Here is a 17,657-nt window from a genome sequence, read left to right on the forward strand (position 1 = left end):
GTGGGAGCATCCCTCATCCTTAAACAGACAACTGACACCATCGTAAAAGGGAAAATTTTAATCATAGCAGTAGAGATGATTTAATCAGTTAACGAACATGAGTTAAGTATTTCCCCTAGCATGCACCAATATTTGCATCTGTCATGTTAAATAAGCTATATAAGTTTATTGTAAAACTGACTTTATACATAGTAGCTGCTTGGAGTACTCCGAGTGCTGTAAATTAAATATTTTCCATGATACTCCATTTCTGAATTGGAGCGACTGATGTATTTCTGTTGATAAATACCACTTTCCATGACAGCAGCAGGCCTTGCAAGGAGACCTCTAAAGGTGCAGCTCTGCAAAGCTGGCCCAGTGGTACCAGGGCAGTAGTGGATGCTCCGTCTGCGCGCTCTGGGGGCAGCTTGAGGCTAACTCGTACCACTGCCACCAAGTAAATTAATTTGAAAACGTTAAGAGAGAACTTCATATCTGTCTCTTCAAAGGTGCCTGATAAGCTGCTCTAACGTCATGTCTTCTAAAAGATGTGGCTTTTCGGCTTCTCTGCTTGAAAAAGACAGTAAATTGTAGCTATAACGTGCCACAATTATTTTGCAGAGGAAAAAGAATGACTAATTAAGTCATATAGTAGCAGTCGCTGTTCATTGCAATTTAAATGGTGAGTCCGAGACCTGACTGGTGGTCGTTTGCAGTTAGGAGCAAAAGGCAGATGGACAAAGGCATGCAGCATCAGTCAGCCTCGACAACGAGCTTTGAAAACTTTGTGAGAGCAGTGCAACAGAAGTGCAAAAATAATAAAAATAATTAAAATTTTAAAATAAAAATTGTTCTAGGAATACAAACATGTAATGAAAAAAAAGGTCTTTAAAGTTATACTGTTTTTAAAATCTGAATCGCTTGGCTCTCGTGCAGTCAATGCTCTCTTGCAGTCCAGATCATAACACTGAGCACACTGTCCGTTTCTTTTGGCGCTTGGCTTTTTTCATGGCATTCAGTGCAATGGTTGTTGCTTCTTTAAAAACGTTTTCTATGTTTTCACGACATTTTGCTGAGCATTCCAGATAAACTTCTGCATTAATCTGCTGACAAACTGCTTCACCCTGGAAAGAACAAAAGGTAAGAAAAGATGTAAACCCACTGTATGAGAGAAGGAAGTTGAGATGGGAAAGAAAGGGCATTATTGTGTACATCTTTATATCACGAGGTCAGGAATAAAGAAGCTGCCTCTGAGTATAGTGCTAGAGTGTAAGTGGCATTGGTAATAAACTAAGGCACTGTTAAATAAACTAGTTTTTTTCCCCCATGTTGATCTAGAGCCTGGCCTAACAGTTCAGTGCATTAGAGACTCTTAGATGCAGACTGCTGATAGTGTAAAAATACTCTCAGTATTGTTTACAAGAAATGCTGAGGTAGATACTTAAGTGAGGATAAGATGTCTACACGGCGATATTTCTTCAGGCCTGACCTTAACTATTACGTGATGTCACCTCTAGTAATGAATGTCACATGCAAGAGCAGAATCTGGACCGATGCCTTGCCTTGTTTTGCTGGTGCACATGCAGGAACCCTGCCTTTTGCTTTGGAGCATCACAAGGGCTCAGCCGAAATCCCTGTATACACAAATGGGCGCCTGTGTTTCTCAGCCTCACCCAAATGCATGCAATGGGAACAGACGAGAATCTAAAACATTTGCATGCGATCCTGGTTGCACGAAATCACTACAGACAAAACACAGTGATTTCTTACTTTGCTTGTGATCCTTTTATTGTCATTGCAGAGTCAGCCCCCAGTTTTGAATGCTTGTGAGCCTTGGGAGTGTGAATTCCAGGTCTGCAACCCACAGCTCTCAAACTCTGCGTTTATTCATTATAAGCCCTGGGAGTGGGGTCACTTGAGCACTCAGGCTTCTACAGGGGGATTTTTCTTAGCAAATTTAAGCGAAGTTTGTCTCCTTCCAGTTGTTTGCAAGCTGCAGTGCTGGCAGATACTGTTCAGCTCCTCTGTGCCTGGCATTGGAAGCATGACGTCGTGTGATTCAAGATGCCATCAGCTGTAAAAGACTGAGGTAGTGTATATTTAAGGGGAGAAAAAACAAGTGGGAGGGCTCACATAGGAGACAAAGTTTTTACATCATGTGGGCCCTGGAATTTAATTGCATGAGGCCTCAGCAGACTCACAAAAGTGTCTGTTGCTTGCCCCGAACCTCACGTGTGAGGGTGACGGAGGGAGTTATTAATGCAAATGAGGGACAACGTGCAGCTGTTCACAAGGCGACAGGACGGGCATCTCATCCTGTGCGCAAGGAAGGCAAGCTAAAAGTCCCAGTGTGGTTTAGCGGTGATGCAGTTGCAGTTCCTTTTCATGCTGTTTAGAAAAAGTAACGATTCATTCACGCTCTTAGTGCACTTAACCTCGTTCCCCAGACTTGTGTCTCAAACAGTTCAAAAGCTGCTGTTCTTGCTCTGAGATGAGAGGAGAAGGAAGGATGGCTTTGTAGATTAAAAAAAAAAGTGGGAGACCGCAGCAGAAAGGTCTTGTGTGACATGGGACAAGCTGTTCCATCACTGACTGCTTCTCCTGTACCTAGGACAGCTATGCCAGTGTTGTAACACTAGTTGTAAGTCTCACTGCTTTGTAATGCTTAAATTGAAAACATCTGATAATATGTAGATTTTAAGATTACTGTAGAGACTTCAAAGAAAAGTCTCTTATGTTAGAGAAACCTTGCAGATGTTTTTGCTATTGTCCTTGAACAGATTTATTTTTAAATAGGGTTTGCAAAACACATTTTTTCCAGAACAGTCAGTATCTTTAATCCTGTAATGTGTATCCGAGCATCTCCAGTCTTTATCACAATCCTGATCAAAGTACCGGTGATGGGAGCAACGTATGCTAATAAAAATTATGTCCAGCAAACTTGTAGAGGCTTACGTATTTGTAACAGTAATAATCCAGCTGTGAAAGGAAACAAGAATGAGATGTAATGAACCTAGAAGGCGTAGCTAGTAGTGTCCTTTCAGACACCCCAAGATATGCAAAACGCTCTTCAAATTTCTCTTTACTTTGGTACTGAAAATGGGTGGTAATTTGGCCACTTACAGAAACCCCTGTTAGTGCTGACTGTCAGTAATTTCTTTATCTGGACACTGTGATCACCTAATTTTGGAGTATCTGTGATTGTACTTGTGAGGAACAATGCCCTTGAAGTAAGTGTGCTTCATCTCTTGCAAAGAGGACACCACTTTCAATGCACTTGTATTTACCTGGTTGTAAGTAATGGGTTCCTGCTTAGAAGCCCTGAGCTTGCGCAACTGTTCTTTGTCTTTCCGAAGGTCTGTCTTGCAGCCGATCAGTACGAGCGGGACACCTCTGCAGAAGTGATTCACTTCAGGATACCACTGATGGTAGAAAACCAAAACTTTTACATCTGACTTCCCCTCCCCGAAATCAAAACAATAAAGCCAAGGAACAGAACCAGCATTTAATATATGCTGCAATTTCAGAGTTTTGAAAGTTGTTAATCTAGTGGTAGGGGCCCAATGTGCACTATTTACATTACAGAAATATTTAAAAGTCCTACCCAAAGTCAGTTGCTTTATAAAAACATAGGTGGCATCTGTTGCTATGCCAAAGCACTTATTTAACATCTGTTTAAATTCAGAAGACCCCTCTAAAGTCATATTTAAGAGCAGAATTTGGACCAAGTCTTGATTTGTTTTGCTGGTGTACAGGAACGCTAACTTCTACTTTGCAGCATTACAAAAATCCTAGTACAGACAAATGGTTGCTTACATTTCTCCCCTGTAGTTAAATATGCACGTGATAGAAATAGACTTGAATCTAAAATGCTTGTGTGCAATGTTGGTCGTGTGACATCGCTACAGATACAGCAGCGATTTCACCGCTGGTGTTTGATCTTTTTAGTGTACTGCAGAGTGAACCCCAGTTCTGAGCACTTACGAGCCGTGGAGAGGTGAGCCCCAGGTCTAAGGTCTGTGACCTGCAGCTCAGTGCATGATGAGTGATCTGTGCATCTACACGTCCACGGTACAGGACACTAAAAGCATCGGCTTTTTTAATCTGGCATCTTGTGATATATCAGGCATATGTAATTCATTTAAAAGGTTGGAGCAATTACAAAAGCCTCTTACCTTAGCTGCTACATTATCATAGCTAGTGGGGTTCATGACATCGTAACAAATTAACACGACGTTTGTGTTCTGGTAAGAAAGCGGTCGTAGCCGATCGTAGTCCTCCTGCCCTGAAACACAGAGAATGTTTTGGATAAAAGAAACCTCTGTCCTTAACAAGCAGTATGATGGGAATATGTAAAGATACGTACTTGAGATCAAGAACAACGGTACTATAATTGCACAGACTGCAAGTTTTCCATACTTGTAAAATTCATTCCCTTAAATGCAGGAGATTCCTCTTCACTGACAAAACTGATGCTTTAGAATATAAAACATGTCCTTGGCAAGTTTTAATAAAAAGCCTGCTTTGTCCAACTGCTAAGTACTTAGAAGCAGTTCTAATCACCGATTGCCAAGCTGCTGCTCACAAGCAAAATCGGCAAGAAGAATTTGACAGTTATCGATTAAAACATTTGCAATTTGGCAGTGGCTCCATTCTCCCAAACACATTTGCACATGCAATGCTGTGAGGAGAAGAAATGCCGTATTTGTTTCTTTTAGAAACATTAGAAGTAAAAATCTTAGTGGCAAACTTGCTTTTCCCAGCCCAGTGAGCTGAGAGGAAGCAGCAATTAGCACACTGTGCCTTTAGCACCGCTGCTCGCTGCAGCAGCACGTGTGTGATTTTACAAGACATGCTGCAACATGAGCCAGGCTTAACTGGTCTTTGAAGCAGGCCTACACAGCAGATCTTAGGGATGCTGATGAATTCTGGAAAAGCAGGGGATTTGTCATACTTCTGATTAGGGATGTTCTAGCACGTGATCTGACAAGAGGAAGCTAATTTGCTTCAGACCTGTACTCTTCCCCTTGCTGTACATATAACTTAGCAGTAATCACCATGCTGGGGTCTGAAGGTGTCTTGCTTTGAGAGGCTAAGTTCAAGAAAGCAGTAATTACTAGATGTAGTTGGCAGCTCAGGAAAAAAAACCCCAACCTTTTTCATTTAAGGTTTTTTCAGAGACTTAGTAAAGAAGAAACTGTGATTTAAGCAGTCTGTAGAAGATCTATTTGCTACCTGAATGCTGCCCCTCCAAAACGAGAACTGGGAATGCCATTCCTTCCCACAATCACCACAATGTACACACAGCCCAGAAACTGCCCTACAGGTAAGTTACACATCTCAAATCTTTGTATTGATATTTCAGGTGAAGGGATGCTGAAAATTTCAGCGTGCCCCAACTTTATACCAATTATTCCTGCCCTGGCACCTGGCACAGTCCCAAGTGACATACTCATCACTCTAGCCAACAGGCTTGTCTCCAGCTGCAATCTGAAGCATTGCAGATAGCAGAAGGCCAATAATTCTACAATACTTTGCTCCCCTTCTTAATTTAAACGATGGATTGAGATACAGGTTATTACAAGGCAATCCCTACTGGATAAGCCATTATTCAGTTTGCCTGAGATGTTTGTAAAACAGGAATCTTAGGTTTGGACCACTCTGCATTTGAGCTTCTGCAACAGCAGCATGCTCCGTGGGTGAGGTGCAGAACAAAGAAGGATTGATCCCTCAAGGTTTAATCCAGAAATAATAGACGATTGACAAAATTATGCATGTTGTATAAACATTCAGAGCAAAGACTGTACTGCTTAGCCCTTCTTATTCTCCCAAATCCACGTACTTGTTTGCAACTGATTTACCATTTTGTTGCTGAGATAATCCTCTAAATGCATTAAACACATCAGGTGCCAAACTTTTTTTTTTTCTCCTCTCCTAACTTCCTCTAGTGTTTTGTGCTGTATATGATTTTCCCTGTTCATGCCTCTGAGCTTCTACCGATGTAGTTTGTAAAATCAAGAGGTCCTCCAAGTTACTGCTGGCAATTTGTGAGGCAGACAGGACTGCCCCCTTGGAAGAAACACGTTCGTTTGCTTGGAAGAGGAACATACAGCTAAATTCATACTCTCCTGGATGGGATAACAGAAGAGGTGTCTTCAATGATGTGACATAAATATGCTGTATTGCAAGTCAAAAACTATAGCTATGCCCCAGTGAACTGCACCTTCATCTTCAAAACCAGCTGTGCAGTTATGTTTTTTTAAGCAAGCTGAGAAAATAAATGCATGAGAAAATGCTGCTGTATAAAATGCGGCTCCATGCATATTTGGAATTTCAAATACAGAGCACAGAACAAGGTATAGCGCAGAAACCACAGGGGGAAGGTTAGATGGTAGTTGCTTAACTTGTAGTGCAGTCAGATGATTGCAGTGCTCACTTGGAAGGAGAGGAAGCTATTCTTCAAGAGCTCAAATGCAGTTCTTCAGTTGCTGAGGATGTAACAGTACCCAGATCAAGCTGTGTCTAAACATCGACATCCCTCTCACTGACAAAAATCCCTCTCACCCCCTGTCCTTAAGTGCTGCTGATGAAATGCAAGAAAGGGCCTGGGAGACTTTTTCTCTGTAAAGATGCTCAGTCTGTGGTCAGAGCTAATTTGGCACAGATTTAGGTCTTCTAGTAGAAGAGTTTTGAAATGAAGGAACAGGGCTCAACCTAAGCAGTAACTGAATGTATATGCAAAGCCCCCGAGTGTGCTTCCTCAAGCACAGGTAGCTGTTTTCTTTCCCCAATTAACAAAAAGCATGCTGTGGAAGAATTGGTTAAATATATGCCTGCATGTGAGCATATCTGTGACTCTCCTCTGCCTTCCCCAATTCATGGTAGCATCAGAGACCCTGTTTGTGGTTTTTTTTAAAGAAAAAACTCTGTCCAGCTGAATTCACCTGAAACTTGCTAATTCTTTGCAAAGATGACACTCCTGCGTGCCTCTGTGACATGCTGCATAACCCACATCACTGCAGTCGGGCCCTACAGTGGGGTGGGACCTCAGGCGATGGCTGAGGGTGAACGGGGGAAGAAGTGAAACCACAGGTCTCGGTCTCGCGTGCATGTTCACCTCTGTCTGCTCTTCCTCACCAATTCACCACCGAAGAAGTGCCAGCCTGTACGTTGCTTGGTCCATAAAGGAGCTCAGCACCATTGCCATTGACAGGAGAGGCTAAATGGTAGAGTCAAGACTTGCCAGCCTAGGAGTCTACCAGTACGTGCTGTCCTGACGTACAGCAGCGCTGTCCATTACTACCAACCGCCAGCGGGTAAGGAAGATTGTAATAATATCCTGACGCCCAGTCCCGACCAGCCGACCACTTCCTACGTATGGCCACGCGTTGTCTGTAATACGCATTTGTGGTTTAGGATTGACACGGAACCATGCGATGGTGAGCCCTCACAGGCACACAGAAAGGCACCCAATTCTCTTTGGTTTGTTATTCTGCAGGCTCCATGGGAATACCATGGTTATTAGCTTGTCAGCTACGCTTTTTCACTACTCAGTTTACAAAAAATGGGGAAACAGACATTCTTGGCAGGAATAAAACCAGTAGAAGAGGACACATGGGGGTAGGCACGCTTCAATTAAAAAGCTGGGGTTTTTTTGTCTTCCTCAGGCATTCCCTTTCAAAGTTATGAAAAATTATTCTTGCATATACCAGCTTTTAAAATTTCTCTTAAGGCCTCAGACTGCCGTGCATTTGTCATTACAGACCTGAAAAAACCCCACTGGAGGCTTTGCGTGTGTTTCCTGCCAGTCAGAGCGAGCACCCACAACGATGAGGCATTACTTCCTCCCCAGCCTTCCCCAGCCCAGCAGAGCTCTTTTCTTTGGTCTGAGAAAGTCCTGCACGGAACAGCATCAGAAATTGAACCTTGCGTCTGAACTGCAGCTAAAGCATCAACACTGCTCCCTTAGTATGTAAAAAAATTACAGAGTTAATTTACCTCTCAATGCCTTTGCCTCTATCGAGCACAGCAAGAAATGGAAACTTTTAATTGAACAAGCAGCTGCAAAGCCGGTTTGCAGACAAGTGATATTACAAAGCCTTTACGCATTGCGTATATATACCACCAACTTCCTGCAACAGCAAGAGGTGTCTCTGATGAGGAAGACAGAGTAGCAGTAGTAGTACAAAAGTCTCACAAAAAATTGTTATTCTAGCATATTTTAGACTAACTTATTAACTTCATTTGTTACCAAAATTCTTATCAAGAAAAAAAATACCTTTTGTAACTTGAAATGTTTGATTCTTAGGCACTTTGTTTGTGTCCTTCTCCTTCAGTAAGTAGGACAATCTCAAAGTCTCAAGCTGCACAGGACTTCACAATACAAAGAATCCTTCTAACTTTAAACAGCCCATGAAGCTGAACCTGTCCTTTACCTTCCCATGACGCTGAAGTACATGCAGCTCTATTTAGTGTTGCTTTTAGCAAGATCCTAAAAATAACGAAGTCCTTTCTGCAGTGGGTGCATCATGAAGATCCAGTAACACTTTTTAGAAGAACAGCTTTGCCTTCTCCTCCCCTACACTGCTACATGGCACTTAGCTGAAGCCCTTCACCTCAGAAATGGTTTTACATCCTTTTGATCCCATTTAAATGATTTTATGATAACCTGCATGATTTGGGAACCTTTCAGACTGAGAAGCAAAACACAAGCGTAAAGCTGTCTTAGGATTTGAGAGAAGAGCAAGACCAACTCAAGCAGCCCAGAATGTCAAGTCAAGCCCAAGTCAGAAGAATGATTCATAAAATATGGCCGATATGCTACACTGTTAAACCACTGTACTTCCAGTAGTAAGTTGTATGTTTAGACTCCTCTTTAAGCTGCAATTGCTGCTGCACACCCACCCCAGAGCATCATCACCCAGCCGAGAGAGGAATTTAATGAGCTGCTGCTGCATGATACGACAGAAGCAAGTCAACATAGCGAAACACCGATTCCAAAACTGCATCTCCCATGCTGCATCCACGTGGCAGAGGGACAGGAGCTCTCTTGTCTCCTGAACTGGACACTCCCCTTGCTCTTCTCTTACTGCACTATTTGAACTTAGAGGACAGGACACAACTCTTGGGCCTACTCCAACCCTTCAGGAACTCAACATCAGTTTTGTATTATTAAAAACAGGATGGGATTAAAATGTGTGCTCAAGTGAGTTCTTCCTCTAGCATAACTTCCAGCTTCAGAAAGAGGATGAAAAGCTGCTCGAATTACAGAGTACGACACAGATCTGTAACATAAAACTATATAAGCAGCTTTGAAACAGAACCAAAACTCAAGTCATTCCCCCTCCCAAGCAAATGCGCTAAGCAAGGTGGCAATGTCCCCCCTTTCTTTGCACCTGATAACCTTGATGTGTCTCATGCAAAGCAAAAGAAATTTAACAGGAAGGGAGGAGACAAGTGTCAGCAGCCTCTAGCAACTTGTAGCCTGGTGGCCATGACACTGTTTTGGGAGGTGAAACATGTTGGGTTTCAAAGTTTCCAGATGAGAGATGGAAAGCAATTGCTCTTTCATGGCAGAGCTCTGCCAACTAGGCAACAGTGGCATCTCCACTTCCCAAAGTGTCTTATGAGACACAAAATATGCCCCATTCTGTTCTTCAATGGGGGAGTGCTTTGGTCCAAGACAGTATTTATAGCTGTGAACTAAATGTGGAAGAGTAGACACTTTCTGCTAAAGTTACATGCCTGAACACGGAAATGGTAAAACTGGGGACAAATGTTTTAGCAGAGCCTGTTGCGATAGGACAAGGGGTAATGGTTTTAAACTAAAAGAGGGTAGAGTTAGACTAGATATAAGGAAGAAATTTTTTACAATGAGGGTGGTGAAACACTGGAACAGGTTGCCCAGCGAGGTGGTAGATGCCCCATGCTGGAGACATTCAACGTCAGGTTGGATGGGGCTCTGAGCAACCTGATCTAGTTGAAGATGTCCCTGCTCATGGCAGCAGGGTTGGATTAGATGACCTTTAAAGGTCCCTTCCAACCCAAACTATTCTATGATAAGCCACCAGCACTGGGTTCAGCGAGCACTCTCCAGGCTGCTGGCGGCTGTAGCTCTTGCGCAGAGCTGAACTCCCTGCATGACGCAAGGAGCTGGGCACTTGTGTCAGGCTTGCAAGAGTTTAGTGCTGCAATACTGAACTTGCCCTACCTACCGCCGTTTCTGGATCCAGCCCATGTTCCTTAAAGCCTGGAAGAGACCCCAAACGCAAATGTTGGAAGCTGCAGCACGGTGATTTTAAATGAGAGCCGGCCAAGGATCAAGAACTGTGTGACAGGCAAAAATTCCACACTGACAGCGAACAAACATAAAAACTCAACAAGTTCACTGTGGCAAATTCTTTGTGCCAACACGCTATGCTAAGGAAATCCCTCTTTAGTTGCTCACACTAGATTTCAGCCCTTCTCTTTTCCTTTGAGACTTAAACACAAAAGCCTTGCCATTCAGTAGAAGGTACATTATCCAAATCACTGGACTCGAGAACAGGAACATCGACACAAGAAGATATATTGGCAAACTGGGTGCTGAGGATCTTACTATACTGCAGTAAAGATTAGCAATAAAATTCACTTTTAGATTAAAAACCTTTAAAATTTGCAAGAAGGTAAGTGTGCTTTACTACTATTAAAAATGAATACGGACTGCATTCGGTTCTTATTTGCCTTGGTATATATTTGGAACAACTCCACAGGCTTGAACTGAAACAGATGATTTACACTGAGCTGAAACAGAGCATGTGTCAATTTTAGGGTTCGTTTAGGAATGCAGCTGGATAGCAGAGTCTAGGAACTTAGAATGAACACAAATCATTTCACAAGTTCCTGCAATGAACCCGAACAAACTACCAGCATTTTCAAATAACTTTTACTGCTATGGCCTTTTTATTTTGAACACAAACCAGCCTTTTTCTCCTTCACTATTCGATCACACATGGCAGGAGATTAAAATATTTTCCTGGTTGATTGTATTATGCTTTGCATCTGGGAACTGGGTTTTAATACCTTCAGATATGTGTGCTATTTGATGTGATTTTCTTCATAAACTCAGTTGTTAAGATAATGAACGAGTCCATGGCTAGAACTGCCATTAGACGCACAAGCCTTTTTTTTCTGGAAGGCACATTTATGCATGCAACAGGTAATGGTTGTTGTTTTGTTTGTACTTTAGCAGTCTTAACTGCACTGTTAGGCTAAAAGTACGCTAGTAGAAAAGCAATTTGAAAATATGTCCAGCTTTACACTCTTCAAGTATCAGTCTGGTTTAAGTTGACACAGCAAGAGCTGCTGGAACAGAAATACGGGCACGTTCACAGGAGCAGCATTTTACACCGGTAAAAGCAGTTTCTGCTTATTTCTCTGAAGTGACGAAAACCCGGGGGCTGGGTTTGGGCTCAGTCCCAGGCCAGTGCCCCAGCACGGTCCCATCCCAGCGGCCGCCTCTCGCCGCCCGATACCGTTGGGATCGGGAAAAAGGAAAGCACGATGTGAAAAACCCCTTACCTGCGGTATCGTACAAATTCAGGGTGACCTCCTTTTTGCCCACCGTCACGCTGGTAGTATATTTCTCGAAGACGGACGGCGCGTATTCCTGCAAAGAGAGGAGAAGCAGCTCTAGCTAGGGGCAAGCAGCTCGCAGCCAGCACCGGCAGCTTTGCCGGGCGGTCCCCAGCCCCTTCGCGCCCCGGCCAGGCCGGGCCCGGCGGCGGGACAGCCCCCTCACCTCGGGGAAAGTGCCCTTGGCGTACACCATCAGCAGCGACGTCTTCCCGCAGCCGCCGTCCCCCACGATCACGACCTTCACCTCCTTCTTGCCCGAGGGGGCGGCCGCGCTGCCGCGGGAACCCCCCGCCGCTCCCTCGGGCAAGGCCCCGTTGGCCGCCGCCTCCATGGAGCGGAGCGGGGCCGGGCAGGGCGCAGCACCGGCGGGACGCGGCTCCCCACCACAGCCGCCGCGCTCCGGGCGCCCCGGGGCGGGCAGGCGCCGCCCGCGCCCCGCCGGGGATTGGCCGCGCCGCGGGCGCCGGCGCCTCAGGTGCCTCAGGGCCCCGCCCGGGGCCGCACCGCCGCCTCACCACGCGTAACCCCCGGGGCGGCGAGCGGTGCCTCTCCCCGAAGCCCCGAGCCCCCTCAGCGGTCCGGAGCGCCCGTGGCATCGGCTTGTCGCGGGTGTGCGGCTGGCCAGGGTCACCCGTGGGGCCCCAGCGCTGGGGTGGCCCGGGCCCCGGGCAGCGCAGGAGCCCCCTCAGCACCCTGTCAGGCCTTCTCCCCCAAAACCCCCAGGGGCTGCTCACCCCCCTCCTCCCGGTGAGCCTCCAAGGCCTCCATCCACCTGGGGCCTTTGGGCCCTGTCCTCTTTGCACTTCCCATCGATCCGCCATGTTAAGCACGCTTGGGTGCTCATCCCCGTCCAGCAGCTGTGGCACCAGCGTCCTCCCCCCTGCCCCCAGTCCTCATTTATTCCCTCAGGGAGCCCCTTTGGACCTCAAGCGCCATGTTGGTTTACCCCAAGTCGCCAGCGGCTCAGGGGGACGTCTTCCAGTTCAGCCTCAATGTCTGCAGCGGCGGATCCCAGTCCCGACGGCCGAGGGGAGAGCGTGCAGCGGGTGCAGTGCCAGCCACGGCGGGGAGGAGGCAGAGACCCCCTGAGGTACCCCCTGAAATGCGTCTTGTTGCTGGCGCTGGGAGTGGTGGTGACTTGCTGCTTGTTTTCTACTGTATTTATTGCTCAGGTAGGAACAGACAGCTCTGCTCGTTGCTTGTTCACCCAGTGCCACCCATCTAAGGTGAGCTGCGATGAAAATAAACTGGAATTTTACATTTTAATTGCAGAGATGTGGTGGCCCCAGGCACCTACCTGGCATTGGTTTGTACCATGGAAGGCAGGGGATCACAACAGGTGGATATGTTTGGCTCTGATACACAGGTCAGGGGAGTGATGCTGTGTTCGTGACAGACCTGCTCAGGTGCCAGTCTACCACCATTCTGCACAAAAAATTGTGTTTCTTTCCTAGCAGGGATTAACAGTGTGCTCCATCTCAAATAAACCCCGTCAGTTCTTAAGAAATCAAAATTGACTCTAAAATTTTTGAAATACCACTTGTGGGAATAGCAACAAACCCCCAAGGGCATGCTTGATCATTTAAGTCAACTAAGAAAAAAAAAAAACTTAAACAGGGTTTTGCATTTTCTCCTGCACGGTTGTGTCACTAGATGGCCTTCCAGACCGAATGCAAACACGACTGCACTCTGCATCTCTTTCAAGGAGGACCCTGCTTTGTGCAGAGGGTAAACAAAAAGCTAGAAAAGGATATTTCGGCGATAGGGAGGAGGAGGGACGTGTAAATACCCAACGAAGTGTCATGTAATTCAAATAATAATAATAAAAAAGCAGCCAAATTCACACCTATTTAAAGCTAGCCATTTTACTGAGGAAAAAGTTGATGCGAGCATGTAGAGTACACAAGCTGTCAAAAAGATGCTTTATGAACCGCAATCTTATATATCTTATCTGGAACACAGTAAAAGCCGTCAGCTCCTGTTGACTGTAATGGCTGAGGGCATTCCAGTATCTCACAGGAATGAATGGTCCAGGAAAGAACTGTTTTACCCTGAAACGATTTATTTGGACCTGGCTCAAAACCAGCGTCACATTATGTATGATATGATCAACAGATAGACTTAGTAGTCTTCCTGTAACTGAGTACTGTAATCCAGGGGTTTTTTTTAATGTCAATTATTGCCATAAAAGTTTTTTTTGGGATAAAAGTATTTTGTGGGTCATTGTTAGGGGTTTTTTTTGCCTTTTTTTTGTTTTTTTTCAAGTCTCACAAAACAATCCTTACATTTCTCACAGCTTTGTCTCCTTTTACATTTTATAGTTAAGGAAACTTTTTAGATTTGTACACCTTTAGATTCGGGATGAAACAATATAAAATCAACTGTAAACACTCCAAAGATTGTTTTTAAGTAATGGATGTTCTATTTGTAGTGAGTCAACTTAGTATTGATGAAATATAGCATTTCAGTGTCTCAGTTACTTATTTTTAATTAACGGGTATGCAGTGCTTTAGGCATATAAAGTCCTATGCAAAAGCTAAGCGTATTTTGCTGACTCCGAAAAACTAAAATCTAACATGGAATTCTGCCACTGATTTAAACGGAAGAAGATTCAACCCTCTATTAGTAAAATTCAAATCTAATCATTATTAATTGCAAGTGTCCTTCTCCTACTTCTGTTTTGGCCTGTATATTGATTTTGGCACAAGTTCTGTTTCATCAAAAGCTTATAGATCTGCAGCTCAAGAGTCAATATGCGTATAGAGAATTTCAGTGAGTGTACCAAAATCCAGACTTTAATGGGGTATGTTAAATATCTGTGTTCCAATCTTGTTACCAATTTGTCGCTTCACAATTGCCAAGGAAAATAATAGGAAGGAGTGAAAGGTTAGCACACTGCCTTGGAAAACTGCTGGAAGTTTATGATTTTTAAAAGATGCTTTAACACTTTAGATGGTATTGATGCGTAATTCAGGTTAGTTATGAGGACACGCAAAAAAGACTCACAGATTAGGTTTAATATTGAAGCTATGACGTTTTTACAATACAGGCTGATGAAATAAGTTGATACTCCCATTTCTCAAAATACCAAGCCCGGGGAAAAGTGCTCGTAACCTCCTGGACAGTTCTGGTACAATGGAAGAACCTCAAGGCATATCCTTAGCCTGACCTCCTAAGGAAACAACACCAACACGCTTGTGCTGCCTCTCTCTCTGTCCCTTGTGATGTGCTTGAAGAAGTCAAGGAAACTGAGATTTAATAATATTAAAAGCCCATGAGTTTTGTGACTATAGAGACTCAAGTGAGGGAAGAGAAGCATAATTGTAAATCTTTCTGCTCACAAAATACTGTTTTAAATAGTAAATATGTTACCAGATTTGACAAAATATTCTGGTTAGCTACGTTCTTCTGTTTGGAGAAACTCTGAATACTGTAAAAGTTTTACATTTCCAATCAGTTAAGCTCTATCATAGGGCATGCCCTTAGGCTAAGAAGCATGGCTTGCAGTAATATTTCTAATGGAAAATACAACTATTTTACCTAACCAGCAAGGTCTCAGACTACTGGTACTTCCTTGTAGCTACAATTGGAGAGAGGAGTAACAGCACACGCCATCTGCTGTATACTCATATTATTAGTTTATATGGTTATATAAACTAGACAAGAATGGGGACCCGTTCTTCCTAAATGTCTTTAGAACTACGTTTTTGAAATACACTTAAGAATTTTCTTCTTGATAATACAGACCCCAGCTTTACAAAGACTTAACCTTAACGATACGAACAAGTAGCCCCATTTATGTCAAAGGAAATATTCATAAACTTAGTTAAGAATGTGCATAACAAGACAGAGCCTTATTTATTTTTGAACATTACCAGTGATATTAATTATTTGTGTTTTCAGCAATGAATTCCCACTACAGCATGTACATATAGAGCAAGAGACAACGCCCTGAAGAGTTTACAATAGGAAAGACAGACCCTAAAGCATGGGACTTACCGTGTAAGTAGAGTGAATTTACGATAAATTTCAGATGTTACACAAGGGCAACAATTGTTTGTCATGTGCACAGACCCTTACTGAGGAACAGTCTCTGCCCCACAGAGTTTAGTGTGAACTGACAGGGCAGATAGGGAAGGGGAAACTGTAATGTAGGAGAGCTGAACTGTACCTTGCACACACAAAGAAGTTATGGGTGACAATATCAGTGTAAGAGGAGAAGCCTGTGACAAAGCTAGGTATATATTCAAGGTAATTCAATTTGTTTACAGAACAACTGTACAAAATTGTTTTTTCAGTTGTGTTTTTGCTCACTGTGCCAACACTCTTTTGACCCTAACTCAACCCTGGAAATATCTTTTTTCAAAATCAAAGCTCCCAGTCTCCTTGACTTTCAGCTGCTTCTCAGTATCCATTTCTATAGTGTTTCTTGCTGTTTCTCTTGCACATGCAGAGCTCTACCATCTGGTCCTCATGGCCTGATATTTTACACACACGCCCCCACCCCGAAAAATCCCTTGGGCCACATGATTCACCATCTATTCAAACCTTGCCATGTGCCTGTTTTTTGTGTAGTAACCCCTACTGATGTAAATCCCTTGTTTCATAAGGACTCTCAATTGCCTTTTTCACTGAAGGCAAGGTGGCTGTGACACCTGCCAGTTTCTAAGACGTTGAACCCAACCTAAAACATTTTTACATTGTTGTTTGGCTGAGTAGGAACCATATTTTTTTTTCCCAGTGGGAAGTGCTGCCAGAAAGGTATTAACTTTCTAGACTATTAAGTAATGTGGAAAAATTATATTTCAATAAGAAAATTTCCCTTCTGCCTTTTCATGCCTTAGGAATATAGTTCCTGTTTCACTTGGCTCAAGTAGCCCATGCACTAAATCAGTGCAAAAATCTTTCAATAAACTCTACATAAAATCTGTGCAAATGCTACCATAGAGTTCAGAGGGCTATGAAAGAAAACAGGACAACCGTGTGCAACACAAGGTGTTAGCCAAATCAGACACACAACTCAGCAAAATCAGGCAGCAAATATTCAGGTACTTTGATGTAGTTTGGACAGATTTTGTTCATAAACCATACACTGACTACTACCTAGAGAGCAGCTATTTATAGGGAACACATACTGTTTCTTGGGTTATTTTCTCTGGTATGCTTTAAATCAGGGGTGCCAACTCTGTGGGCCAAAATGGCCTACCTGATGTATGCGTGGCCAATGTGCTGTATTTTGAATCTCACCTTTCATTAGAAACTGAGTTCTTGGCTTTGCAGTTGTGGGGGGAAAAAAACCCCACTTTACAAATTTGAAGAGTGTGTAAATCAACATGGTAATGTCTCGGCCTGATTACAGTAGGTGCTTAGGGGCAGTTTCAGGTTTCTGTTCCTCGCTGAAGTGTGAACACTCAAGCCAAGTTCTGTTGTAAAAAACGGGTAACACAAGGTTAAGATCATCCTATGCTTTGCTGGAACATCAAACACAATGACTGATCTCTGAAAAGCATGAAATGAACAAGCAAGTGTCTGCCAACACCACCATAACTGTGCCCCCACGGATCTGGGCGATATGTGTGTCTCCCAGATGTGCTGGCACGGCTTCACTGAGCGATGGGGAGGAATTTGTCAACACAGGCTGGCAGAACTATCACAGTGATGCTGGATCTCATCCTCTACCTCTGTGCTAAGTGAATCTGGAGATTTGCCGGAGAGAGAGGGCTTCAAAATGCCTTGTTTCAGGCAAGATCTGCAGGTTGTGTTTGCGTTGGTAGCTGTGGTTGGTTTTACCATGGGAACAGTCAGAAGCAGCGGGTTCAGGAGTGATGCACAGGCTTGCTCGTGGCTGAGTGAGAGCACAGGGCTCTGCTACAGATCTGCATGAAATTAATCATCATCAGATGCTTTTCTGTATCCAGATCTGCAGCAGAGAATAAATCCCATCAGGAAGTAATTTTGGGAAACGTAGGGAAAGGGGCTGTAAATAGCTTTCCTTGCAACACAATGCGTTTTTACCCAGTATCCAACCCATCTCTTTAGTATACACCCCTAAAATCCTTCTG

General features: G+C 43.9%; 1 protein-coding gene across 1 annotated transcript; it reads right to left on the bottom strand.

The window, feature by feature from the left end:
- Positions 1 to 73: 73 nt before the first annotated feature.
- Positions 74 to 11,926, bottom strand: RHOF (ras homolog family member F, filopodia associated). The gene is made up of 5 exons (XM_050906504.1): positions 11,759 to 11,926; positions 11,539 to 11,626; positions 4,155 to 4,264; positions 3,267 to 3,401; positions 74 to 1,103 (listed from the first exon to the last, which is right to left on the bottom strand). Exons 1-5 carry the CDS (start codon positions 11,924 to 11,926, stop codon positions 939 to 941), a joined length of 666 nt encoding a protein of 221 aa, XP_050762461.1. The 3' UTR covers positions 74 to 938.
- Between the last annotated feature and the right edge of the window lie 5,731 nt (positions 11,927 to 17,657).

Source organism: Gymnogyps californianus, chromosome 16 (assembly GCF_018139145.2).
Source record: "Gymnogyps californianus isolate 813 chromosome 16, ASM1813914v2, whole genome shotgun sequence".
NCBI lineage: Eukaryota > Metazoa > Chordata > Aves > Accipitriformes > Cathartidae > Gymnogyps > Gymnogyps californianus.

Coding starts and splice junctions, on each gene's coding strand:
- RHOF (XM_050906504.1), bottom strand. CDS start 11,926: ATGGAGGCGGCGGCCAACGGGGCCTTGCCCGAGGGAGCGGCGGGGGGT. Junction 11,627..11,758: donor CCAAGGGCACTTTCCCCGAG/GTGAGGGGGCTG, acceptor CTCTCTTTGCAG/GAATACGCGCCGTCCGTCTT. Junction 1,104..3,266: donor AACCCATTACTTACAACCAG/GTAAATACAAGT, acceptor TGTTCTTTCCAG/GGTGAAGCAGTTTGTCAGCA.